Source organism: Pieris napi, chromosome 13 (assembly GCF_905475465.1).
Source record: "Pieris napi chromosome 13, ilPieNapi1.2, whole genome shotgun sequence".
NCBI lineage: Eukaryota > Metazoa > Arthropoda > Insecta > Lepidoptera > Pieridae > Pieris > Pieris napi.
This window is the reverse complement of record NC_062246.1, coordinates 9,850,395-9,877,885: the sequence shown is the minus strand read 5'-3', so window position 1 is coordinate 9,877,885 and position 27,491 is coordinate 9,850,395. Positions and strand designations below refer to the sequence as shown.

Genomic DNA, 27,491 nt, shown 5'->3' with positions numbered 1-27,491 from the left:
AAACACTCGCTGACAACCGCAATAGTAATGGCGCAGTCACACGAGAAACAATATTCGTTCCCAATTACATTGTAACAAAAAAAATATTAAATAACGTAGTGGAAGCAACGATTTTAACGGGGCCTTTCAAAGGTGAAGGACCATTTCAATTTAAAATATTGCAATTCCCAATTCGATTGGCACAGCGAAGCGTGTTAGGGTGCAGCTAGTTATCGTATAAATTATAAAACTTCTCGAGTAATGTTTCACACTCCTCTGAAAATGCTTGACGGAGTTTTATGTATATTCTTTAGAACTTAGAATAAGTCGTAAAGTATTTTTAACCCTAAGTGATCGGTACCTGTAGTGGGTGGTAATTTTTTGCCCCAAATCTGCATCAGCCCCAATGTATAATAACAATATTAGTAATAATCTTATCAGTTAGTTCAACTAATGGAAGTGACATTCTGCATTAGCCGAATGAGCCGATACGATCGGTGGAATACCACTTTCCTACTGAAAACAAGCGTGAAGTGGCCTTGTGGGACGTGAGTCGTTAAGTGTGTATGGGACTCCCGGATGCTGATCCTCTTCCTCTCAGAATCTTTCCTCCATTCCTCTCGAAATTAAACAGAATAATTTTACGCCAGGCACTTCTATGCTGGAGAATCCGTCCCTGGGTGTGCTCACTCAGGCTATCCCCCGTATTATGGGGGACAGAAATAGTATACTCCTCCCTCAAAGGCCGGCAACTCACCCACTAAAATAGGGGTGCATGAGCTGCGATAACTTTTCAACCTACTTAAAATACGTTTATATTTAGATATGAACAATATTCGATTTACACATTCATTTATACATTCTAGACTGCTAATTGGATCATTATTTATACAATCATGAATTAAATTCACGTAATGAATTATTTACTTTAACCTATTGCACCTCCGGCGATGTTTTATTTTAATATTATATTTAATGGAGAATCTTATTATTCCAGTTGAAATGTTTAAATTTATAGTTTTTGAAATTGTCAGTTTAATATTTTATTGCGCATTGTTACGAGTAATGAACTGTTATTACTAAATTGAACCAATGTCTTTGTGTATTAGAAATAAATAGGTTTAAAAATATGCTTATACAAGTAAGTATGCGATGGAGATTCTGTGGCCCCATCCAGGGGTTATAGGAGTAGAAGTCATGATCCAATTTTTACCTAAACACGTTCGTCATTAGTACGTTTCAATCAAAACCTTTGACCTCATTTAATTGCATCAGTTTTAAAATAATAGTCAAATATCACGCGTGTTCATGTTGTGCATAGTAAAATCTTTGAGAATAGCTAGTATTTAATATAATGTCATAATCAACGACTATTCTCCCGGAATTTAAACTATGGACTTCCACATGAAAATTTCAAAGAAACCCCCGGAATTTGAATGTAAGAGAACGTCTACTGTGGCATTAACTATGTTTTATAGAACAGGCAAATGAGTAGTAGAGTGTACTAGAGACCTAATGTTAAGTGATACTATCACTTATGGACAATTACAATGGCAGAAGGCTCTCAAGTACCTTACCTGCCTCTTAAGAATTGTTACTCTCTTTTTTTGCTCCCTAAGTCAATACGGTTCGGAAATACTTCAGCCCACTGGAATCCAGTTGGTTTAAAACCTACTAGACTTGATACTATACCTGTTTAGATGGCGCAAAGCCACTTCATTTGTTCTGGGTATAAGGTTTCATATTTTATACAAAAAAAACTAATAAACAATTATAAAATTTATTTGTACATATTTACATTTAATCACTTAAGCTATAACCATTATAAATATTGAGGAAAACTACATAGTTTCTGATTTCACGCATTTTGGTTATCCAATTACATAAATAATCGTGTGCAGTAATTTACTTATAGCGTTCGTGAATCACATTCTTGTTTATAATTTTTTTATTTAATATTTATACAAAGTCCTTATACTCACATCCATGTGCGAGATCTTTCCCTCATTTTGTGAGATAATATAATCTTGGAGAATCTCAAACAAATGACACAAGACTAAACATTTCGTTCAACTGTCACTTGTCAATCAGACGTAATATATCAACGGGCATTGACTAGAGACTTTTGACATTGATTGATATATTTTTGACGGATATAGACACATGAGTTTGAGTAAGGTTCTAAGTCGAGTCTCAGAAGTCGCCATTAAAAATAAAGTGAAGTGAAGTAAGTCGAGACTTACAAATACAGTGTAAATTCTTTATAACGTCATTCGTTATAACCAAACTCTCTATAGCGTATGAGCTATATTATGAGCTATCTTTATTTGGTTTAACTCAATACTTATACACTAATTATTCTCTCCCTATAAAGAAACTTCTCTATAACGAATAAAATTGGTCGGTGCCTTGAAATTCGTTATAAAGAGTTTACACTATATGTCAAAAACTAATTAGGTTTTGACATAACGGACCCAATACCTTGAATGCGGCAACGTCACATCACAAGAATTCGTATCGATTAAACTATACAAAATTTTCCAGAGTTGTCATGATAAAGTCTACTCGGATATCATTTTTAACACAAATATCGAGGATGAACAATGATCATGCATTTGTCCATTAATAAACCTATAATAATTAACAATATTTACAATAATCAGGTAGAGTTAAAGCGTTTTCGAAATTAACTTTGTATATATTTCGATTTGAGTCTTGGTACGAACAGCTATCGTATTAAATTCGACTGTGATTGGTCTAACTAAAAGATTATGAGTTCATCACATTTCCCAGCATGCACAGAGTTTGAAGAAAAATCACTTTCATACAAACTCACTAGGAAATAATGGAAACTATCATTTTTTGTCATCAAACATAGAATATGCGTGTTGTTCCCACAAGAATGTAAGTGCGTGCTCCTATTTCACCATGCCTTCTGCTGATAGAGGACAAATCTTTCTTTATCTAATTTATTTTCTTATTATTTATTACTTAAGATGTCATGTGGAACATGGTGTAATGGTTGCAGCTCCTTACAAACGTTGTGTAAAACAAAAAACTTGGCGATTAAAAAGAGTGGCAGAGAGTTTATTGCCAGTTATTCTCTTCCGTTCTATGCCCTTGATTTGAGAACTGGCAGTAAATGTAAAATTAGAAGCATTTAATGTATATTTCTTTTTTGACGTTCATAAGTGTACATTGTGTTACCTGCATGAATAAATTATTTTCGACTTTTGATTTTTGAAAAAAATATTATAGCTTTTTTGTCTGTACAGGGTACTGTATAGCATAGAGTTGCCAGAGATAGAAACAAGCGGACAGAGCTAGAAGAGGCCTACATGTTCCAGAACACTGTAGACCAAACATATTGTGGAAAAAAAAGTTGTTTGGACACAGACATAAACAGTTTTAATGTAATAAAAGTTTAAAATTGATCCAATAATTATTATTAGAATCAGTCACAAATTCCGCAAAATATTCGCAACTTAACTGTTTTCACTTCTGCACCCGAAAAGCGATAGGTTAGGGAAGAGACGAATGCAAAATAATTTTTTAAATACGAAATTTGTTAATAATCATATTATATCATTATTTTTTGGTATATTTATTCCGTAACCTTTGACCATTCACAATCAAACGCGACAAGACATCATCTTTCTTTTATGCTCCTGTTATGCATTTCTCTTTATTTTCTATTCAATTTGTGAATTTTATAGTATTGTTATATAAATATATCGCAAACAGAACCGAACACATTTAAAAAACTTAACCAAACATAACATCGGTAACAATTTTAACGTGAGTAAACCTTATGAGTTTGTCATTGTATCGTGTAGCTCCTTAACTAATTCTGCCAGCTCTGCCGCATCGTATCCTAATAATTGCCGTAAATCGCAGACAAATTTGTAGACGAACCTGCATACACATATAAACAATAAACATATAGCAACGATATAAGAGTAGATAGGTTATTTGACAAGATTTAGAAAACCATTTCAGATTATGTATTAGTGACTATGTCGCAGTAAAGTAGTTAAATCAGAGAGTTAATTGAATCTCTAGACAGTTAATTAAAGATCGATATTCAATCAACTCGCTAGCGTTTTGATTTAAATAAAGCAGCGTCGAAAACGTTTAACTATCTGTCTGACCGAAAGCCAGCGTGTGGATTAGTAATGTAAAACAAGATGGCGGTCACGACGTTGTTCTTTTGGCAAACGTTGGTATGTTGTGACAGTGGTTTTTTGTTTCAAATTGTGGTCTTTGGTGAAATTGTAAACATGTTGTTTACAATTTCGGTGTGATCGTGAGAGCTTGAAAATTCCGTGTTTTGTTTTATTCTAAATGGTTAGGTTAGGTTAGTAATAATTTTAATTACCGCATCCCGCCTAAGGCGATTGTTCGTGGCGCCTTGGGGTTTTAGTGGGTATGCACAATCGCGAGTCCCACATAACCCTTTCGCATTAAGCAAACGCACCGCGGTAGGGTATGCGCAATGCATTTCCCCAAGTAAAAGAAAGGTAATAATTTTAATTGTGTTAATAAGCATATTTTTCATTTGTATCCTTAATTTTAATTTTGTTGATGAAGATATTTTATAGTTCCTTTTTGTAGGCCTTGTCTCGCCCATACAATTTTTGTGAGCTTAATTAAATTATATAATATTAAAAAAAAATTAAATAATACTTAACATCCCATTAATAAAGGTAAACCGAACTTAACAAATGTACCAAATATCTGCAGCAGAGCAGGTTTTGTTATGTTAAATTAAAGAAACATAAAACAAAAAAAATATTTTTTTATTGGCTATTCATTTTCATTAATAATGAAATATTAAACGACAATATATATTTTTTCCAATCAAATATCTTGGTCACCCTACCAAAGTTGAAAAGTTGAAATGCGTCTTGTTGTCTAGGAACGTTTAGGAAACTCATTAAACGTTTCGTTCAGTCACTTGTCTGACGGAACTTTAGCGACTTGATTGATTATCGATAATTAAGGGTCTAGAGATTAAATTAACTCTCTGATTTAACTACTTTACAGCGACAACTATATCATATAACATACCTCTTTCCAGGTACTTTGGCGATCATGTCCCCGTCATAGTAGTATCGTAAAGCGCGCGATAATTTCTCATAATTCATTGCCGGCTTGTGTTTCCGTATACCCCATAACGTCGCTACTCTTTCGGGATCCAAAAGTTTGAACTCGCCACTTGTACCTGGAATTAAGTTTCGATGTTTAAAAGCAGGAGCTTGGAAGTAGTATGGTAATGACATTAGCTAACGCGTCACGTGACCATTTCCATACAAATTTATTTGGCGTTAGTGGGTCACGCTTTTTGAAAAGTGATTTTGTCTCATGACATTATGGATGTGTATAACAAAGGAAAATAGAGAACTGTAAATAGTTAGCCATAGATTCGCAACATGAAATAGCGGCATTGGGTTGTCACTAAGCCATGGAAAAATCTTTAAAAATATGTCTTATTTGTACTGAAAAGTATAATTGTAATTTTTATCAGTTCTAATATCGCTATTAAATAATGGTGGTACAGATGGAATATTAAAAAAATAGGGTAGACTTGGCTTTACACTTAGCATAAAGTTTAAAAACTAATCTCAGACCGTATATACCTAAAATATTTACTATGAGACGAGAATTTTTTATGTCTAAATATTAAATATCTAACGGAGGAACCTTTAAGTTTTTACTATTAGGTAGCATCAAGTTAAATATGTTTTTCTCTTTCAGTAACTGTTAAAAGAAAGAGACGAATATATATTTGACAGTATACAAATTTATATTAATGTTTAATACTTTTTGTGACAAATATTGTAGTTCGAGTTTATACAAACGCGGAGTTAAACTCACCTTCCCACCGAATAAGGTCATAGTGTTCAGCACTGGTGAGCAGCTCGAGCAGGAACTGCCATAATTGTACTTGCCCGTTATTGCCCGTTCTAGGCGACATACGGGACCAGTCTTCACTATTTGGCGGACATATTATTACCTGAAAACATAATCATTTTAATCTAATCAATTTATATTTATTTCAATTCTTTATTTATTTCAATTTATCAAGAACACAATTTTTCAAAATTTAAAAAGATATCGAATACAACAAAAATTAATGGGCGTTAATTGACTCATTAATCGGGTATGACATAGGATAATTTACACTTATACTATTCTAAACATAGATAATAGAAACATAGATGATTTAGAGGCGCTACAACCCTAGTAGGCTTGGCCTCTTGGCATCCGTTTCTTTAATCTATTTCATAGACAAGTAGATGATCAGCCTACTGTCTGACACGTGTCATTGTTTGCGATGCGATGTTTGCCTTCATTGAAGGAGCATGTGCTTATTGCTCACTTATATAGTAAAACTCTACAGAGATAGGTGTCTAACACTTAAGCCACTAGACCAACACTGCTATAAATTCATTTAGACCTACTTATTTATAAAAAAATATTTAGTCTTATTGATGAAGGTACTCTATCTCTCTCTTTCACTCTCATAATTTGTCAGAAAGAGATCTAGAAAGAAAAACTAAAGTACAGATTTTAGATTTAAAAAAAAACTGTTTCCACTGGTTTGATTTGAATTCTTTCACGATTAAAATTAAATTATCCCAGATGAAACATAGCCTAAAGAATATATATTATCAAACAAATGTCCAGCGAAGCCGCGACAAACAGTTAATATAATATATATGTCAGAGATTATGAACAGAGATAAAAGAACACGACGTCATGTGTTTTATAGGAATGGCAACACCACGTAATATCATAGACATCTTACAGGTAAATTGTCAATATGCCAAAGTCAATTTGTCAGTAGTGCGTAGAATCGATCGTTGAGTACTTGAGTTGAGTTGCTCTACTAAATATTAAGTAATAATGTCGGACGGTAGTGAGACCAATTTTGTAATTATTAATCGTGTTGAATCTGCTACATATATCATTTTCTGTGCGTCATTTTTATTAAAAACGGTTAAACCGAATTTTATGAATTCCATGTTGTAGTGATTAGATTTGTTTGCGACGTTTGTACAGGACCACGTCTTTCGGATCTGCTAGTAATATGTAAAAACGTTTACCTTATTCGGTTTCCTCTTGATAGCGCATTGTGGAGTTCCTAATACTTCTTTGGTTTGAGGCGCTTCGTTATTTTGTATCACAGCTGTAAAACAATTCAGTTTGTTACAGCAATATATGTTAAAACATATTTTATTCCAACCTTCCAAGTAGAAAATAATATATCATTAACTAACTGACCCGGCAAACGTCGTTTTGCCATGTATATTATTTCTAGGAAAAAAATTTTTAGTTCAATAAAAATAACTATCTACTATAATAAAAATAGGGGTTGTTCGTCGAGGGGTGAAAATTAGGGGTTATATGTATTTTTGTATGGTGTATCATAAAAAGATAAAAACAAAAAAAAATGTCAATAAAAATATATATATATTTTGGGGTGGACACCCCTTATAATTTAGGGGTATGAAAAATAGATAGTAGCCGATTCTCAGACCTACTGAATAGCATATAAAATTTGATAAAAATCAGTCAAGCCGTTTCGAAGGAGTATGGTAACTAACATTGTGACACGAGAATTTTATATATAAGATAAAAAGTATGAAAGTGTTTTGACTAAGGTAGTTAGTCTTCTTCTTTCGTTCTTCTTTCTGACAGACTGCGTTTACGCTGTGATAAAAAGAGACCGACACTGCAATTTGCTAACGTGAATTTTACATCGAATTCGAATTAACTTCAGGCCATATTATACTTGAATAAATATAATTTGTATTCGTTTAATAAATGACAAGTTAAATGTATGAAAATTGAATATAGTTTAAAGAAGAGTTTGTGCTGAGTTGAGGAACTGTGCAAAAATTATATATATATATTTAATTAAATATCCTTGTACAGGGTTTATCCAATAATAGAAACATAGCTTCAGAGTAAGGGCCCAGGTGGCCCAAGTATTTTTGTCTATAGTTTAAAGATGAAAGGGTAACAAATCTGGGTGAAACTGTAAAATTCTAAATATTAAATAATATTTTTTTTATGTTACAGGTGGCAAACGCGCGGGAGGCTCATCTGGTGATAAGTGATACCGCCACCCATGGACACTCACACTGCCAGAAGGCACGTAAATGCGCTGCCGGCTTTTTGAGAAATTGGTGGACTTTTTTCTTGAAGGACTTTAAGTCGAATTGGCTCGGAAATACTTCAGTGGGCAGGTGGTTCCACATAGTGGTGGTGCGCGGCAAAAATTGCCTTTAGAAATGCTCATCATAATATTCTTGTACTCACCAATAAATTTACATTTCCTTAAAAGTTCTAAATGCGTCCAAAATAGATCACCTGGATCGGATGGAACTTTTTCTCTGCAAAAAAGGACAAAGAGCTTAGTAAGAATAAGAATATTATAGAAGAATAAGAATACATAAATGTTATAGGGTATATACAATAGCGAGTCCCACATAACCCTCGTTTACAAGGCAGTCGCGCCCCGGCGGGTATGCATAACGCATTTCCCCAAGGAAATATAAAAAATGTCACGATGTTGTGGTCAGACGAAAGGCAACAATTTCTTCATACTAGTCCAATTGGACACGATTCGTCGTTCCGTTCGACCAATCACAATCAAACGAAATACGTGATCGACGTCTTTTGTTTTAAGTAATAAAATCAGGTCTTATTACTTTTTGAAGTTATACTTCTTTTGGCGCGTTAGGGAAAATGATGAGAGTATATTTTTACGATACGAGCGCACACCGTCAAAAAAACCGACCCCCTGAAGTTAGCATGGTCAACATTTGAAAAAAATTTCCATTTCTTTAACTATGTAGAAATATTTTTTTGTTATATTTAATTAAACTTTATTTAACTAGATAATGCGTTATAATAAAACTTTCAATGTATTAAATACCTTTTTGATATTGTTAGTGTCGTTTTTTCTACAAACCTAGAATAAAGCGAAAGATAAAAAAATTAAAAAGACTTTTATCTAACTTTTATCAAAGAAGTTTTTTTTATCTAACTTCTAACGCGTGTACACACAATTTTTTTTTATTACTATATGCTTTAAGATTTAATGAGGACCGTGATGGTAGTAGATCCATACAAACATTTTTTAAAACAATTGACAAATGCCGGAATCTTGGTGGTTGAGAATTTATTGCATGTTCTTCTCTGTAACGTTATATAAAGTAATTGCTGTTCGTTTGTTTTGTTAAAACTCGAGAAGGTCTGTATCAATTTGGCTAATTATGATATTTAAATGTTTGTGAAAGTACAGGGAAGGTTTAAATAAATAACATACTAGAAACGACAGTTAGATTTTCCAATAAAACCTGTTCCTGGGAAATATTTGATGTCTATTACCTTTTTAGAAATAATAAATTGTCACTTATACACATATATTTATAAATGCGTTAAGAAATATAGCTGTAGTAGAGGATCCGATCTCTTCGACATCCGACACAAATGTAGTGAAAATTATTTAATTTTTAATTAATTTCTTAACTAATCTATAAGAATAAATGATATATTATAAAAAACAGACTTACTTAAAATCCAAATGTGTAATATTACAAAGATCCCGTCCGGTGATATTCCACGCGGAGAGTTTTACACCTGTCAAATTGAATTGTCGCACGGCCCATTGTATCCAGAGCTTGACGTGTTGTACCGACCTGAATTTATTTTATATTTATTAACAAGAAATAAAATACTTGAGTCAATAGATCTCTTTTAGGTGTCTCTAACTAATCCATACCAGGTCTGAACCTTTTAGGTCTGGGCCTCAGATTTCTGTACCTGTTTCATGATCATTTGTCAATACCTGACACGCGCCGTCGACTTTTTTGGGTCTAGGGCAAGCCGGTTTCCTCACGACGTTTTCCTTCACCGTACGAGCGAGAGTTAAATGCGCACATAGAAAGAAAGTCCATTGGTGCACAGCTGGGGATCGAACCTACGACCTCGGGATGAGAATCGCACGCTAAAGCTACTAGGCCAACACTGCTCTGCTCGGTATGAACGCGAAGTTATTGTAATACTATTTAAATTTCGCTTACAGTCGTGCTCAGCTAGGAAGAACTTTTGTACTTGCAAAAACCTATTAGGTATATTTACTACATACATATATATTATGCATTATTATATGATAAACATATTATACTGCACTACCTCCAACAAAGAGATTAATGCATATAGCTCATGGGGTTTTAGGAATGATTCCCGGAGAAACAAAATGATGATTTAAGATCTTAAATTTGGCAATTTTAATAAATAAGGAATTGCCTAATTAAGACATAAAGTTATAGTGATATCTTCGCTTGAAAAAGTAACACAATACAGTGAGAAAATGCTGCCAGCATTAAAGGTACACTGCACTGTGACGAACGAAACTTTTTAAATTTGTTTTAATTTTCAATATATAATTAATTTGTATTTATTATTATTGTATAGGTTAAGAATAAGTAAATAAATATAAATATATATATATAGAATACGTTTTCAACGCGCAGAACAAAAAAAAATATATGAACAGCAGAACAAATTAGACCAGTGCCGATAATTTTTGAAACCTAAAAAAATTACAGTAGGATGAAACCCATTAGAAAAGCACGGGAATATGATCAAAATGAAAGGAAAAATAAATTACGGTCGATCTGAGGTCGGAAGGGGTAGGGGGGGGGGAGTTTTAAGGGTAAAAAACGGTTTATCTCGATTTCCGGCAAAACTAAAAGTCCTATCGAAGAAAGTTAAATGGCAAAGTTGTAGGTAATAAAAAGATCTAAAACTTTTGTATTAACACATTTTTCACATAACCTCAAAATTTATGTGAAAAATTCAAAAAACCAAGTTTTTGGTTTTTAATTTTTATCTTTTACAAAAATATTTTTTTTTTAACAAAATTTGGTGAAAACATACCTTTTTATGTCCCAAATACGCTGTAATTTATTTGATTAAAAATATTTATTTGTTTACCTTATTTTGAATTAATATCGAAAAAACACCCTAATTTTCAATCGAAAATTCTGACGTCAAAATTTCAGCTTTTTTCAAAAAGTTGGTGTGCTTTCAGTTCGTTGAAATCTCTACTTTCCTATGGTAAAAAAATATTTATATATTACCATAGTAAATCTTCTCAGAAAACGCAAAAAATCGTATGCAGTAACGCCCAGACCTGTCATCCCCTTCCCTACTTCTCTATGAATCTTCTTTAAATTATAATCAGATGCCTATTTATTACTATTTTAAGATAACTTATATATACCTGAGTGACTTAAAAAAAAAATTTAGCCTTTAGATGGGCTAAAATTTTCGTATTTCATAGAGAAGTAAGGAAGGGGATGACAGGTCTGGGCGTTACTGCATACGATTTTTTGCGTTTTCTGAGAAGATTTACTATGGCAATATATATGTATTTTTTTACCATAGGAAAGTAGAGATTTCAACGAACTGAAAGCACACCAACTTTATGAAAAAAGGTGAAATTTTGACGTCAGAATTTTCGATTGAAAATTAGGGTGTTTTTTCGATATTAATTCAAAATAAGGTGAACAAATAAATATTTTTAATCAAATAAATTACAGTGTATTTGGGACATAGAAAGGTAAGTTTTCACCAAATTTCGTTAAAAAAAAATATTTTTGTTAAAGATAAAAATAAAAAATCAAAAACTTGGTTTTTTGAATTTTTCACATAAATTTTGAGGTTATGTGAAAAATGTGTGAATACAAAAGTTTTAGATCTTTTTATTACCTCCAACTTTGCCATTTAACTTTCTTCGATAGGACTTGTAGTTTTGCCGGAAATCGTGATAAACCGTTTTTTTACCCTTAAAACTCCCCCCCTACCCCTTCCCGACCTCAGATCGACCGTAATTTATTTTTCCTATCATTTTGATCATATTCCCCTGCTTTTCTAATGGGTTTCATCCTACTGTAATTTTTTTCACTTTTTATTTATTTTAAAGGCTATCTGCACTGGTCTAAAGTGCCCTGTAAACGATCAAATTTGCTTGACAAACTTGTTTGTCAAACTTCACGTTTTCATCAAACAATAGCTTAGACGATCAAACCAAATATCTATCAAATTTGTTAAATTTCTAGTAGATTCTCCTTTCGTGACGTGACGGCGCCGTGCCGAGCGCGAGTAATTCAGATGACGCATTTATGGCATTGACTCTAGCACTGTGCATCAAGACAAAAAAAAGAAGACGATGGAGTCGAGAATGGTTGAAATTAAGAGATAAATACGAGAATTTGCTACGGGAAATATTGCGCACTGAACCTAAAGACTACGCAAACTTCCTGCGCATGGACCATAAAACTTTTGAAGATTTACTGACTATACTCCATCCTCGTATTGAAAAAAAGGACACAGTTATGCGGAAATCTATACCAGCTTCTCAAAGGTTATCAATAACTTTGAGGTATCTGGCTAGCGGCGATGATTTCGAAGACTTAAAATTTCAAGCCTGCGTTGCACCTCGAACATTGAGCAACATTATCATTGAAACTTGTGAAGCAATAAATAAAATAAAATAAAAAGCCTTTTATTTCTTGCTAAAAGATATACAAAATAACATAGGTTTACTAAAAATAAAAAAAATCACGATAAACAGATATGAAATGCAACATAAATTCTATGTTAGTAATATTGACACTCATATTGTCACTGAGCGTAGCGTCCTCCATGATGTCAATATAACGAGTGAGATCTTGTTTCAAACTCGACATCAATCCAGATTTTCATCAAACACGACAAACACGTAGATTGTTTGACAAACGCGTCAAACACAGCAGTACACTATCAAATAATTTGACAAACACGTAAAATTTGACAAACAATTTGATCGTTTACAGGGCACTTAAATATCAAGTGTCGAGTTTCAATTGTAAACTGTCAAATTTAAATTTTTAAGTTAGGAAGTTATTCTCGTATGAAAGTAAACTGAAATTCTAAGTCTTTCTAGAAATCAAAACTGTTATTTTATATGATATGGCATAAGAAAAAAATTATGCCATTCACATTTAATGAGGGTAGCTTAAAATTGAGGGTACTATCCAAATATCTCACCAATTTAAAGGATCATCTGGTATTTTCGCCTTAGCGTGTTCAGATTTGAAGTGTTCATCCACAAACCACTTCACAGCTACCGCGTGTGGCGGAGACACCTCCGCCTCATTAGTTTCCATTTCCTGAACAGTTTCTACCTCCTCAGCTACGTGCGTTTCTGGTATTGGGACTGATTCTGTTTCGACTGAAATTATTAATAAAGCTATAAATATCGTCGATTTTCTGTTCTACAGAGTTAAGAGAATATAATTACGGCCCATGCAGGATTGATAAATTTATTTGTATTTTAAAAAATCCAAATCCAAAATTAATAAATTAACCTAAAAATGTTCCATATGTTTGTAAGCTACCTACTAAAAATTTAAAAAAATCATACTAAGGTGAAACGCTGGTCTATTCGTAAAAATACATACAGTACTAAGCCAATACGAAAATAAAATACGTCTTTATTAACGGAGCTCTTATAATGTATAAACTAATTAAACACACAATTTTAATATATTATTAGAAATAGGTTTGAACAGCCAGGAGTCTTTACGGTCTTGTGAGCATTTTCTAATAATGGTAAAGGTCTTGACCACAGATTGCATAGACAAGTAGATAAGCCTTCTGTCTGACACATGTCAAGTGAGCTAGAAAGCCCATTGGTGCACAGCTCCATCTCACTCTCCTCTCTCCCTCAGGCATGAGAGTCGCTGAAGAGCAACTCTTGTGAACGAGTTTCCTACTCTTTTAAATAAAATATTTTGACAGTACAACTTACGGTCATCTTCAACCGTCGGTAATTGGAGCAATTCATCATCAGGTTTTAATACATCGACGATATTAATCTTTTTCTGAGCCGGGTGAAGTTGTATGTTCACTTGAACAACGCCAGATCCTCTTATACATTGTTCAACTAGTGTTTTGTGGCTCTCCAACTGAAAATTACATTCTCAGTCAAGGTTAATGAAGAGTTATAATAGTTAAATAACGTAATTCATATTTTGAGTCACAAGTTTTTTCTTTTGCGAACTAGCGAACTGTGGAATCGACTTCCGGTGTCTTCGGCCTGAGAGATGCGATCTTCAACTATTCAAAGTTAGAGTGTATTCCTCCCTCAAAGGCCGGCAACGCACCAACTAAAAATTGGTGTCCATGGGCATGACTGCCCTTTTTGGGCGAAAAAATACCTCGTAAAATGAACAATATTTTTCAGTCGATTTTTTCAATCAAAAATTCATTGTGAAACCAAGTAGATTATTTTGGTTATTAACTAACAAAAGTATATTAAAAGAAAAGTTGTTAAGTAGTCGGAATTTAAAACATTTTTTTTTCGGGCCTCCAGTCTCTACGACGGAGGCCCCGGGGCTGTAGCCCTGGTTGCCCTGGCCTAAAACCAGTTGAAGTGAAGAAATAGATTACACAATAGTAAACACATACAAAAACCCCTACTATCTCCTATCTTCTCCAAACTTCGAAGCGGCATTGCACCTTTTTATAATACTAAGTAATTTTTTTTTCTATATTAAGTAATGTAATATAAAGATAATTTGTTGGACAAAGTATGGCGGTTACTTTTACTGGGTGGTAAATAAAATAGGAAATAATTTTGAATTTTCTTATTAATATGAATTTTCGTATATAAATGAGACAATAGTTATCTATTCATGACTAATTGGTTTACGGAAACTGACTTAAATCAGTGAGTGAATTTAATATATTACGACATTTGGTGACTCTTGTAACTGGTTCCGTGGTGTAGTGGTTATCACATCTGCTTTACACGCAGAAGGCCGCCAGTTCGATCCTGGCCGGAATCATATCTTTTTATTTTTTTATTCATAATTTTAACCACTATTGTATATTTGTATTCAATAAATTTATAAATAAATGTATGCTTATTATAAAATTCAATTTTATATTTTATTTTCAAGCTCAATGAACATTTATTTAATATTGTATTATGACTAGTTATAGGACGATAACAATATCAAATAATATTTATAACAATATTAAAAAAAAAAAATTTTCTTGATACACTTTGACAATGCAGATAAATATAACAAAAATTCATTGTACACTTACCATTTTTGCATCTTGCAGCCAAAAAGTATAATCAGATAGATTTAAATTCAGTCTTTGCTCCAGCATTGTCCTTAACTGTGACAACCTTGTTCTAATATCCATTATTTGTACTATTTCTTCTGAAAATTATAACCGGTACATCTATTATGTGCTTATACTGTTACAATTATATAAAAGTATCATATAATTTGATAAATTCTTAATTTCAGTAGAGGTTACCTCTTCTCTTCTTTACCTATACACAGTAACATACAAATAAGTATATTGAATGAAATATTATTTAAACTTCATCTACAAACATAAATTTGTAATAATATGTGCGGCCAAGATAATATTACCAAAAGTATCTGTGCCGGGAAGAGCATCTTCATCTTCTGGTGTATCTGCAAAGACTTCTAGTGGTGCAGCTTCTAAGATCTCTGAACCAGTTTGAATTAGACCTTAAAAAACAAAACCAGGAAAATATTAGGATTACTATTAACAGATAAACTTTTATTGTCAAATACATTCTGTTGGAGACAACAAAGCCATATATTTTGTTTTAATGCTTCTTTTGGCAAGTCTCATTCATTAGCTACTTATTTATTATTAATTGTTTATAATTAATTTAAGTATTATAAGAATGTTTAGGTATGACATTTGATAAATATATTAGTTAGTTTAAAAGTTTCAGCTGTCATAAGTTTTATTTAATAGGCCAATCAAATCATTTTTATTTAGAAAAATTAAGGTTTGTCACAGTATCACAGTATACTTCTTACTTTTGCTTGGATACAAAAGTTAATTTCTGAAATATAATGCTGATTATATTCTTGTAATATAGCTTCCATTTTTATATTTCATAACTTTCTTACGAAAGTGAACATTATGAAAACAATACTATGCACTTTTCTTGTAAGTTACTAGTATTTGAAGTTTAAAACCATTAGTTTACAAATATACCTAAACACAAATGACCTTGTAAAGTATTTATGTTATCTTTCGGGTACCTCCTTGGTGTACAATAGAAGAGTGGTACCTACATATTTAGCAGTAATACTTGTTACGTACCCAAGTCTGACTCTGTTACATATTGGGGAATTATAGATAAGGCATCACCGTCGTCAACATTTTCGTCATCAACGAAATTATTTCCCGTTTCCATTTTAATTGAACGCACACTCAGCAATTCATTTAAGTCCGTCACTTCCATTTTATCAGACACGAATTAAAGTAACCGCGAGTATTTAGAACAAAAAACAAATTTTCAAAACAATTTTTGAGTTCTCACGAACTTTAACAAATGTTTATTTGAAAAATTATAGGAAAAGGAAATTGATTGTCCACTTCCGCGTGCGCTAAACGGGAAACCATGAATTGAATGACATTGACAACTTCTGACTTCTGGCGCGATAATATTTTACGGAGTAACTTGTGTCTATGGTTAAATGTACCTGTGTAAAAAGTTTATGTTTTTCAATACAAACATTAATAATCTCAATGTGCTTATTATTATCATAAAGTTAATGCAACACTTATTTAAAATTCTGTTTCACACCATTTGAAATGTCATTGAAAGCAGTCAGCAATGACATAATTTACTGCTAAGTTGTCAAATAGATCATAAGTCTTAAATGTCAAAACTTTAAAGTTTTCAAAATCGACCGAGTATAATGTATTGTGCTTTCGCTTTCGTGTTCTAATTTTTAATGTGTTTTTCATTCATGTAGAAACAATACTTTACTGTACTACAATATAAAAAAATAATGATAGCTTTCTATATAAATAAGTTAAATTTTCATTACGTATCTGTCGTATCTTAATCGTAATTCCTTTTGTTTACTAGCACGCATCTCCTCTAAAAGATGGATGAAACTGTGGTTCTGATTTTGTTAGCTTTAGTCATGTTAATTGGCTCCTACGTGTCTGGAAGCATCCCTCTTAATGTGTCTATGTCTGAGGTAAGTAATATCCTTTAAACATTCACATTATTGATATAAATAATAATTTATCATACGTAGGAAACTGCTTGCCAGCTGTTGCTATTGAAGCACTATTTTGTAACGGTATTGCATAAATAATTGCTTAATTGGCGTATTATTTCCTAGAATCAATATGGATTGTGTAATTAAATATTTATAGTTCATATTAACAACATTTTCTGTTAGTGAAAGTGTCTTGTTAACATATTTTAATTTGATATTTAATCAGATTTTTCTAGCTGTTATATTATATCACATTAATATGAATAAAACATAAATAAATAATGCATTTTTTCTATATCTTAATAAAAAGAAAGAAACTGTATAATATGAAATTTCATTTAAAATTAATAACTTTCTATTTTTTAATCCAATTGAATAAAACTGGTTTTGAATATTTACTCTTATATAAACTTATAATTACAGACAGCATAACAGTTCACCTTTTAGTTAGCTCAAAGCTTTTGTGCTTTAATCAATTTAGCTTACTTGTTTTTCCCTGATTTAAAAATAGTAATACCAATTTATACTCATTTTTTTATAAAATTCAATTTTATTCCTACTTCTAATAACCACTATTTTAATATCTAATTTCTAAGTTATTGTGGATATAATAATATATATTATAAAATAACACAGGATAAAAAAAAATCAATTTGGTAATTCAACAATAATATTATTGATTAAATGCCTAACTGCATCCTTTTTATCAAATCACATGAATAGATAAGGAATAAGTCGCTGTAATAATACTGAAAGTATGATTCCTTCAATACTATTTGCTTTATTTATTTCTATTATTTCACTTATTACATATAACATTTTTGGAAACATAAAAGACAAAACTTTATTAACATAATTACAATGCTTTTTGTGATGGTAATATGGTCAGTCTTCTTTTTCAATTGTTGTGTAAAAGTTTTGTAAATCCTCGTGGCATACAACTTTAATTTAGATTACCGTATCAAAGTAATCACAAATAATATATGTGGATTAATGTTGATAAGATCTGTATTAGATATCTTGTAATTCAATTTATGCCTAATCCAGTGATATCAAACTAAAAATGATCTTGTGTATTTAATTTAATACCTATTGTTTGTTTGTATTTTCCTGAGAAATTCCTGGCTTCCAATACACTAAATGGTAGTATAAATTTCATAATTCATACTTGTTGTAATGATGTAGATTAGTGTTTCCCAAATTTTTTTGCACCCAGCCCCACCTGCCTTCAAAATTCTTATGCCCCCCCTATGTAACACGCATAATATTTAATATAAAAAACATGAAATTGTTCACTTAACAAACTTTAATGAATGGTTTAGGAAGACATCACTAGGAAGTTAGTTGTAAATGAAACACAGTTAGTAAATTTTCAAAACATATAATGTAAAGCTGAAATTAAAATTCCAATATGATTAAGAAAAATGGAATAACTCACCGCAGAATCAAATTGGCCCAGCATTGGGAAACACTGATGTAGACAATAAACAGTTAATGTTCCATTCACATAACATAGACAACCTATTTCAATAATTATTAATAATCCAATGTTATAGAGCTCATCATATTGTATTGTATTCCTAATATATGTTGATTATTGTAGCTTAGGCATACCGGTTCAGTCAAGCTTGTTTATGTCTTAAAAACATTTAACATTTCTAATCTATTACTAGGCTAACACTATGAATAACTAACGAAAATCTACAGACAATCTGAAAGCTAACCTATAACTGCATCCATCATAACATAGTAAGATAACCTACATAACACAAAATTAAATGCGTTTGTTCCAGGAAAAACTTCTTAAAGTGACAGTATTTGGTGCTGGTCTCTTAGTTGGTACAGCGCTAGCGGTCATCATTCCGGAGGGCGTTCGATCGTTATTTGCTGAACGTGCAATCACAGTTGTAACTAAGGATTATACCCCGGAACCAGTTGAAAAGCCAGATTTGCATTCGGTTATTGGGATATCACTTGTGTTGGGTAAGTTTTTTATCCTCATAATTCAGTACTGGGACCATTACTGTTTCGTCTCTACATTAATTATTTACCAAACTTGTCTACTAACACATGCGTTTTTTACGCGGATGATATCTCAAATCGCAATGGTCGTTTCTGAAGATAGTGCCCGTAACCACGAATTTACAAACAACTATGTACATTTTTTTAAATTATAATAATAGCAGACCCAATAAGCTCAAATTACCAAAAAAACGAATAAATTGAAGTAGCCTAAACTAAGTTTATACGCAATACCACACAAAAATCTTACTTGGAAACAACACATTTTATCGATATGTACGCGCGCCTTAAGTTAATAAATTTGTGTTTGCTTTGAGCCGAACTCGTAAAGTGGCCCCATATAACGTAAATTGTTGCTTATCACGGCTACGTTGCCTAAGTTCTGCGCTATTTATGGAGTTAATCGTGGGAGAGTATTTAGACCATAAGTTTGACAACAATAATAAATAACTTAACTGTCGTGACATTACGATTATTAATATGACATTTGCATGCCTATTTTTTTATGGCTGATTCTGCGGTTTTTTTAATAATTAATCAATCTGAATATACCAATTACTTTTCTGATTATTAACAATAGAGAATAATAAAAATTATTGACTGATTGTTAATTTTTTTTATAATCAAAACGGAAATTACTATACAATAATTTTTTATACAAATTCTAATCATATATTGAGTTTCTTGTGTTCTTCTCAGATCTATGTTTTTGTTGAGATATTAAGAAAGTTCTGAACTAACAAGCTGTCAAACTTTTTTTGTATTGGCTATCATTAGTCCAACAACATTGCGTAAGCACCGAATCAAACCAAATTATAACCGTAACGATGTAAAATAAGATAAGAAAAGGAACATTCTCATAACAAAACGCTGTTACTCGGACATTACACGCTTAACTTTGATAAAAAAGCAACGATGTATTATTGCGAACTTCTTAGACAGACACTGAATAAGCCTACCACCAAACTCAGTTGAATAGTGAATACGCTAAGTCGCGTTAGAAACCCGTGTATCAATGTCTTATACGTTTTTGACAGATGGAAGTAATTTTAAGCAAGTAAGGGTTTTTTTTTTTTTTTTTTTATTATTATGGCTCTGGCACGGTTTGTGCATTAGCCAGCGTCAAGTATATGATTTTTATAATTCGTGCTTTTTGCTTTAGAAATTCGATCACGTCCTCCATGTACGGTTTAGGCACTCGCCCGGTACCGCACAACCCTCCCAAAGGCCGAGAACAAATTTTTAAATTAAATTAAAACTTGCCCTCGAACCGGGAATCGAACCCGGTACCCCTCACCTAGCTGCCACTTAATAAGACCGCTAGGCTATGAGGCCCCTAAGTAAGGGTTTAGAAATGAGACTTAGCGCTGTCTCCTGTACGTCAATAATGTATTGGATTTTGACATACGAGATTCATAATTCGCAAACCTCGTTTCTGAATCTGGAAGTATGTAGTAAACGATGACCCCAAACGGTAAATGATTTTATATGTGAACTATTTTTATATGTCAAAAAGGCATTAAATTGTTGTTCTATTATTATATTCGATATTGATTTATAGGTTTCAATTACGTAATAAAATACGTATAACATAAACTACTGATATTAAAAACAAATAAACATATATTATTATGAATATAAGAGCCAGCGGTGAATACCAAAAAAAAAACAAAATATATATAAATTACTACATAATTGTGACTTAACTAAATATGTCTATTTACTCGGCCCGATATGAGGTGCACAACAAATCTATATTATAGACTGATTACTAATTGAGAATTTGACCGGTCCGATGTGTGTTATACGATCAAAGCTATTGGTAATCTGTTGTTCGTTTCCTTTTATTATGGTGTTGCAAAGGGACTGCAATGGATATGTAACAATTTCAACAACAAAAATATTATCTTAAGAACCATCCGAGCTTTTGTAGAATATTATTTATAATTGGGATACCATAGACTTTCCAATTCCTTAAGTGTTTTTATTTATATTGAATTACATGTTTTCTTTTGTTATTTAAAAGTTCAAAAATTTTATTAAGAATTTTTCATTGAATATTATAAATAATAAATTTAAAATGTTTAAATTTTGTCTTGATTATATTATATACACTTGCACCAATTTGTTCCGGTCAAAGCGAGAAACATGGCGTGAAACATTCAACAAATCAAATTAACTCTTTCATAATATTAAGTATGTTATTTCATCTATCAACTGGGACTTAACATATTTTATTTATTTGAAATTGGTTGACTCCCAGAACTTCGTACCACCTACATATATGTGTCAAACTTATTTTATTAAAACAGACCTAAGAGATCGGACCTACAGCTATAAAACAGTCAAATTTTTGAACGCACTTCATAAATATTTGGCCAAGTGACAATTTTTTTATTTCTAAAAGATATAAATTATTTCCCAGGAACGGTTTTTATTGGAAAATTCAAGTGTCGTTTTTAGTATTTTCCTTTACTTAATATTTATGTTCCTCAGTCGGTTAAACCTTCCCTGAACTTCCAAAAATATTTCAAGATCAAATTTAGCCAAATCAGTCCAGCCTTGCGATTCTGTAACTCACTTTTCGAACTCACACAGCGGTTTTCACAGCGGCGCGGCGGTCGCAATACACTACAAGCTCCCTCCTTATCAGAATGCCAAATCATAAAATGACTGCTTCACGACTGAATTGAGCGCGACCGCCGCTGTGAAAACCGCTGTGTGTGTTCGAAAAGTGATTTACAGAATCGCAAGGCTGGTATTGAGTTGTAGCGAGAGAAACGAACATCAATTCATTTTTACACATTTGAAATTCATTAATTTTGCTTGCTGTATTAGACAACTTCGGTCTGGACCGTTCAAAAACCATTTAAGTACTGAATTTAAATGAAAATTAATATATTTTTTTACTCTTACAGGTTTCATATTCATGCTGTTAGTGGATCAGATATCTACTCGGTATAATGGATCCACAAATCCTTTAGAGCGCAATGTCACTGCCACGGTGGGACTCGTGGTACACGCAGCCGGTAAGTCACAATTTATATGTCCAATTGAAGAGCGTATATATTTATCTATATAACAAAATATGTAACTAAGCTCAAACTCAAAGACCAAGTATTTTTGAAGTGAAACTTCTTTATCTGGGTTGGAAAAAAATTTAGTGTAACATTTTTTCGTTACGCGGCACATTTTTCCGTTACGCGCCATCTTTTGAAGTGAAACTTCTTTATCGACGTATGGGAGAAATTTTGTAGCAGGTTACGCGCCATGTTGCTTTTTGAAGTCAAACTTCTTTATCGGCGTTGGAAAAAAAAATTACACACATTTGTCACATTTTTCGGTTACGCGCCATCTTTTTCTTGTCCCTACCACGGTTGATCCGAAGAGATTCGAAGCCATTAGTAACAAAAATATATAATAACGATAACAATGATAGTAATACTAATAATTCTATTACAATTAATGAAATTCTGTAATAATCTTATTACTACATAGTAGTACAGTAATAAGTTAAAATGAAATAATTGTATTTGTATTCATGTCTATGATAATAAAAGCCTTTTGTTAAACTTTATCTAATTTAACTTTATTTAACTAATTTCTGTAAAGTTGCATATAGTAGATAATTTTTTTGGAAAAAAAAATTATAAAGAAGTTTCACTTCTTGCGTGTGTACACGTAGTACACGCACAGTTTTACTAGTTTTACTAGTTTTACTAGTTTTTTTTATTTATTCCTTGTACTCTCAGGGAAGTTTTTATGAAGAGAACAATTTAAAATGTTGTTATATTAATTAGTTCTTAGGTTTTTTTCGCAATAGCGAACAGTATTTATAGGGGTAGCATAGCAAAATGTTCCAAGTAAAACAATCATATTAAGGCGGCAGGAAGTTCGCGGGGGCAGCTAGTATAATAAATAATAAACCTTTATTTATTAGCGATTAGTTTACATACAATATTCTAAGATCCCCGTGCGGGTTAATGGCTTCTCCAACTTTCCAGTCTATTTTTCCAAATTATTGCCAGCCTTTCAATCACGACGGCCCATCGTTATTTTGATCTGTCCTTTTGGCCATCTTCTTCATATATCTATCAAACACGGCTCATTGGTCTAGTGGTTAGTACCCCTGACTGCGAATCCATGGGTTCCAGGTTCGATCCCCAGCTGAGACAAACATTGATGTGATGACCATTTTTGTGCTTAGGTCTTGGGTGTTTAAATATGTATTTATATGTCTATCTATCTATAATATGTATGTATATCCGTTGCCTAGTACCCATAACACAAGCTTCACCAGCTTAGCATGGGACTAGGTCAATTGGTGTGAATTGTCCAAAAAAAAAAAACTAATACAACGCCTATATTGTACCAATATTCCAAACTATTTGTGCCCCGGAATTAAAGCAGTCATAAATCGGTGTAGTTAGATAAAATCAAATCAACGATAAGTGATTTTGCCTGCTCTTAACCTCACATAACTTCGTATATCTATATTTAATATGAGGTATGATTCGCGCCTGCGAATAAATCACTCCGATATTGATTATTACAACGCTCCCTAGATACAGCTCTGTAGACTAGATGTTTAGTTTTACACTACGCGTAGGTCGAGGATTCGTCCGTTAATCATTTGTTTATTTACAATTTCTTTTTATAACAAATCTACGTAAGCTTGACTATGAGTGCATCAAAGTATTTACCGATGCTATTCTTTATATGTATAAGTCTTTGACACTTTTTCAAATTTCGAATTGATAATCTCTCTTCAGCATAATGTAGTCCATACACACTACGGTCTACCGGAGAGATCCACCTGTGCAGGTATGCCTGCGCAGGTAGACCGGAATGTGTGTGGGAATAGACCGGCGCATGATCGAAAATCGATTCTTTCAGAGTTGACCTGCACAGATTACCTCTCCGGTAGACCGTAGTGTGTATGGCCTACATAATATGTCATTGCTAAACTTCAATAGGTAGTTTGATATCCCATTTGAAAGTAGAATTTGTCGTTTTAGGATACGAACGTAAGAATGAAACAATTATTGAAAATTATAAAATAATACAATACCAATACTAGATTTTATCTCCAGTATAATTAGTAGTGATTCGGCAATCCTTTAAGCAGATTTTTTTTCTATACAGAAAATTACCTTAAATATAAACTCTTGCAAAAAATCACCTTAGGAAATTCACCTACTAAGGTCGATTTCAGTTAATTAAATAAAATTGTCTGACGTAGTCTATATACTTATAATTGTGTAAATTAATACGTACCCAAGTGAATTTTGGTAATATTTTTAGAAGTTTTTGATGAATTCTTTAAAATGGCTGACATACACGGACAAACAATACGAAAAATATAATCTTTCTTAAGCGTGAATTTCGTATTATTTACATAACTCGTTACGGTACTCAACCACTTCGGTAAACGATACGCCGCGTTATGTAAACTTATATAATTTGTAGTAATAATTTTCAAATTTAGAAATGTAGGGCTAACATAGTTATCTATGTTAGCACAACACGACAGATTCAATACAACATAGTCCAAATTAGGGGCCTCATAGCCTAGCGGTCTTATTAAGTGGCAGCTAGGTGAGGGGTACCGGGTTCGATTCCCGGTTCGAGGGCAAGTTTTAATTTAATTTAAATTTGTTCTCGGCCTTTGGGAGGGTTGTGCGGTACCGGGCGAGTGCCTAAACCGTACATGGAGGACATGGTCCAATTTCTAAGGCAAAAAGCACGAATTACAAAAATCTTATTCTTGACGCTGGACAAACCGTGCCAGAGCCATAAAAAAAAAAACATAGTCCAACGTCACCAAGCTCCTATTCCCCACTTGTTCTTCTCTTCTATAAATTAGAAAGACCTATTTCTGAGTAATATGTGAGCACCATGTATCTACATAATAATTTAGTTATCTGCTGCATTTTTTTATAACACCATGCGGCTATTTTATTTTAGTATAGTAGTTTTTTTATTCTAAGTACATGGTCTTCCCATTTAATCAAATCAATGTCTACAAAATATTGTAAAAAAAAATTTAAAAGATTAAGCATGGAGTTTTTCCCCCATTCTTCTCCATATAAAACTACTAGTCATATTTTTTTTTCAAATATTTTTGAATTTCACAAGTGCCCTTAATATGCCTAATTGAAATAAACGATTTGACTTAACTTGACTCGAGAATATGTGAAAGGAATTTTCTGCTGAAAAATAATTCATATTTTAATATTTTTCTTTAAATAAATAAACGTGTATTTCCAGCGGATGGCATAGCTCTTGGCGCGGCAGCTACGACGTCGCACGCTGATGTTGAACTCATAGTATTTCTTGCTATCATGCTTCACAAAGCACCGGCTGCTTTTGGTCTAGTCACCTTCTTATTACACGCTGGATTAGAAAGGTAAGAAATAAATAAAAATACATCAAGAAACCACTAACTTGCGCAGTACAAATTCCTTTATTTAGAAACTAAAGACAAAAGAAAACAAGACAAAATCGAAACGAAAATGTGAAAAAGACGTTTTATACCATATAACATCTTAAATTTATGGATCCAAGCAATCATATCCCAGATTGTCCAAAAAATCCTATCCTAAGGGTATCCTTGCAAGTTTCGTTTTTTTTTAGATATGACGGTAATTAAATAGGCGCGGTATGTAAGGTTGTTCGTTCTCTTATACATATGCGCGAACTGTCCGAGGTTTTTAGCTTGGGTATCGCTTTCGTATGCGTTGATTATATAGGATTTTTTGCAATGATATTAGTAATATCGCTGCCCATAGTCACTGATAATCCCTCACGACTCACGAGTGCGTTACCTGCTTTTTTAAGGCTTCCTTTGGCATTCTTGTTATAACACGGGGCAAACTGGTATGAAGCCCACCTTATGTTAAGTGACGCCGCCCATGGACACTTACATTACCAGAAGGTTCGCAAGTTCGTTGCCGGTCTATTAAGAATTAGAACGCTTTTCTTAAAAGACCTAATAATATGAATCGGTTCACTATGTAAGGGTCTCTAATGATTACTAAGATTAAAGCGTTTTGTGTATTTACCTTTTGTTTTTTATTTACTAATTTAACATAATTATTTTTCCAGGAACCGTATCCGCAAACATTTGCTGATATTCTCGTGTTCCGCGCCCCTTTTTGCTGTTATTACCTACTTCGGTATCGGCAATGACAGCAAACAGACTTTATCCGACTTCAATGCTACAGGTAATCTAAAAATAAGTATTATGTTATGAAAGATTTTATATGTTTCTTGGATATGAAATCATATCCCGAATCTACCTTAAAAAAAGACAACAAATAAACCAAGAGTGTATCCGACTTAAAGAAAATTATATTCAGAAATTAATTTTTAATTAATTGTAACTCTTTCCAGCTATCGCCATGTTATTCTCCGCTGGCACATTTTTATATGTGGCAACTGTCCACGTTCTACCAGAGATAACAAATCCTCACCCAACACACACATTATTACCCATACAGGATGGCATTCCCCCTAAACGCGGGTTCGCAGGGTTGCAAGTTATTGACACGCTGATTTTGGCTTTTGGCGCCATGTTGCCAGTTCTATTAACTATGGGCCACGAACATTGATATTTGCCTTTCGTGTACAATGTCTCTAAGATGCTGTACCGAGCTGTCTTGATAATGATGTGTTTTAATCTGTATTTGCGTTTTTGTATATATTTGCTCCAACGTGACCGTGTGAGGAAGAGGAATTAAATTGTTTACAGAAACATTAATATTTTTTTTTTACATTATTGAAGTTATACTTCTTTAGGTGCGTTATTAAAAATTGATGAGAGTGAAATTTTACGATGCGCGCGCACCGTGACACAAAATTAACAGAATGAAGTTGCCCACGGAAGATGCTACGGCATTGGACATAATTTAAAAACAACATTCGAATAATAATAGAATTTATGTTACACTTAATGTAAGAGAATAATAATAAATATTTATTTATTTAATTTTTCAAATGTAAACTGAACTTTATTGACTATAATGACTCCTTTTCCAGTCTTTGATTAATTAATGGTAATTAATTATTTGCATGCAATCAAAAACTATTTTTAATAATGCCAAAGAAGTATAACTTCTTACGCGAGTATATAAGTACACGCACCTTTTTTTTACTTACTTTAAAATTACCAATATCAGGTATTTACATATTGTATGTAGTGATTATGGCAACATTAGACAGAACTTGTATAATTTATCTCTGTATATACATCTCTGTAAAACATACAATTTTATTTCCTATAAATATTTCATAGTTGTTACTACTACTTTGAAATCCTAGAATAGAACTTACCCAAACTTCGACTTT

General features: G+C 32.5%; 2 protein-coding genes and 1 non-coding gene across 3 annotated transcripts; 2 read left to right on the top strand and 1 right to left on the bottom strand.

The window, feature by feature from the left end:
- Positions 1–3,559: 3,559 nt before the first annotated feature.
- On the bottom strand, positions 3,560–16,500 carry LOC125055622 (DNA-binding protein Ets97D). Its single transcript, XM_047658086.1, has 11 exons — positions 16,207–16,500; positions 15,495–15,596; positions 15,157–15,275; positions 13,853–14,009; positions 13,090–13,273; positions 9,567–9,692; positions 8,308–8,381; positions 7,089–7,171; positions 5,857–5,995; positions 5,050–5,203; positions 3,560–3,894 (listed from the first exon to the last, which is right to left on the bottom strand). Exons 1-11 carry the CDS (start codon positions 16,346–16,348, stop codon positions 3,789–3,791), a joined length of 1,386 nt encoding a protein of 461 aa, XP_047514042.1. The 5' UTR covers positions 16,349–16,500; the 3' UTR covers positions 3,560–3,788.
- Positions 14,819–14,891, top strand: Trnav-uac. Its single transcript has one exon. It is a non-coding gene; the product is annotated as a tRNA-Val (tRNA).
- A 278-nt stretch (positions 16,501–16,778) lies between the features above and the next one.
- Positions 16,779–26,904, top strand: LOC125055626 (zinc transporter ZIP9). The gene is made up of 6 exons (XM_047658097.1): positions 16,779–17,096; positions 18,914–19,103; positions 22,061–22,171; positions 25,413–25,551; positions 26,250–26,368; positions 26,538–26,904. The coding sequence occupies exons 1-6, from the start codon at positions 17,001–17,003 to the stop codon at positions 26,753–26,755; spliced, it is 873 nt and encodes a 290-aa protein (XP_047514053.1). The 5' UTR covers positions 16,779–17,000; the 3' UTR covers positions 26,756–26,904.
- Positions 26,905–27,491: the final 587 nt, after the last annotated feature.

Bases quoted from the DNA above. Each gene is read 5' to 3' on its own strand.
- LOC125055626 (XM_047658097.1), top strand. From the start codon at position 17,001: ATGGATGAAACTGTGGTTCTGATTTTGTTAGCTTTAGTCATGTTAATT. The intron at 25,552-26,249 runs GTAAGAAATAAA...TTATTTTTCCAG, and splicing joins TTACACGCTGGATTAGAAAG to GAACCGTATCCGCAAACATT. The intron at 26,369-26,537 runs GTAATCTAAAAA...AACTCTTTCCAG, and splicing joins ATCCGACTTCAATGCTACAG to CTATCGCCATGTTATTCTCC.
- LOC125055622 (XM_047658086.1), bottom strand. From the start codon at position 16,348: ATGGAAGTGACGGACTTAAATGAATTGCTGAGTGTGCGTTCAATTAAA. The intron at 15,597-16,206 runs GTACGTAACAAG...TTGTTTTTTAAG, and splicing joins TGTAACAGAGTCAGACTTGG to GTCTAATTCAAACTGGTTCA. The intron at 9,693-13,089 runs GTGAGATATTTG...AAATAAATTCAG, and splicing joins CCAGATGATCCTTTAAATTG to GTCGGTACAACACGTCAAGC.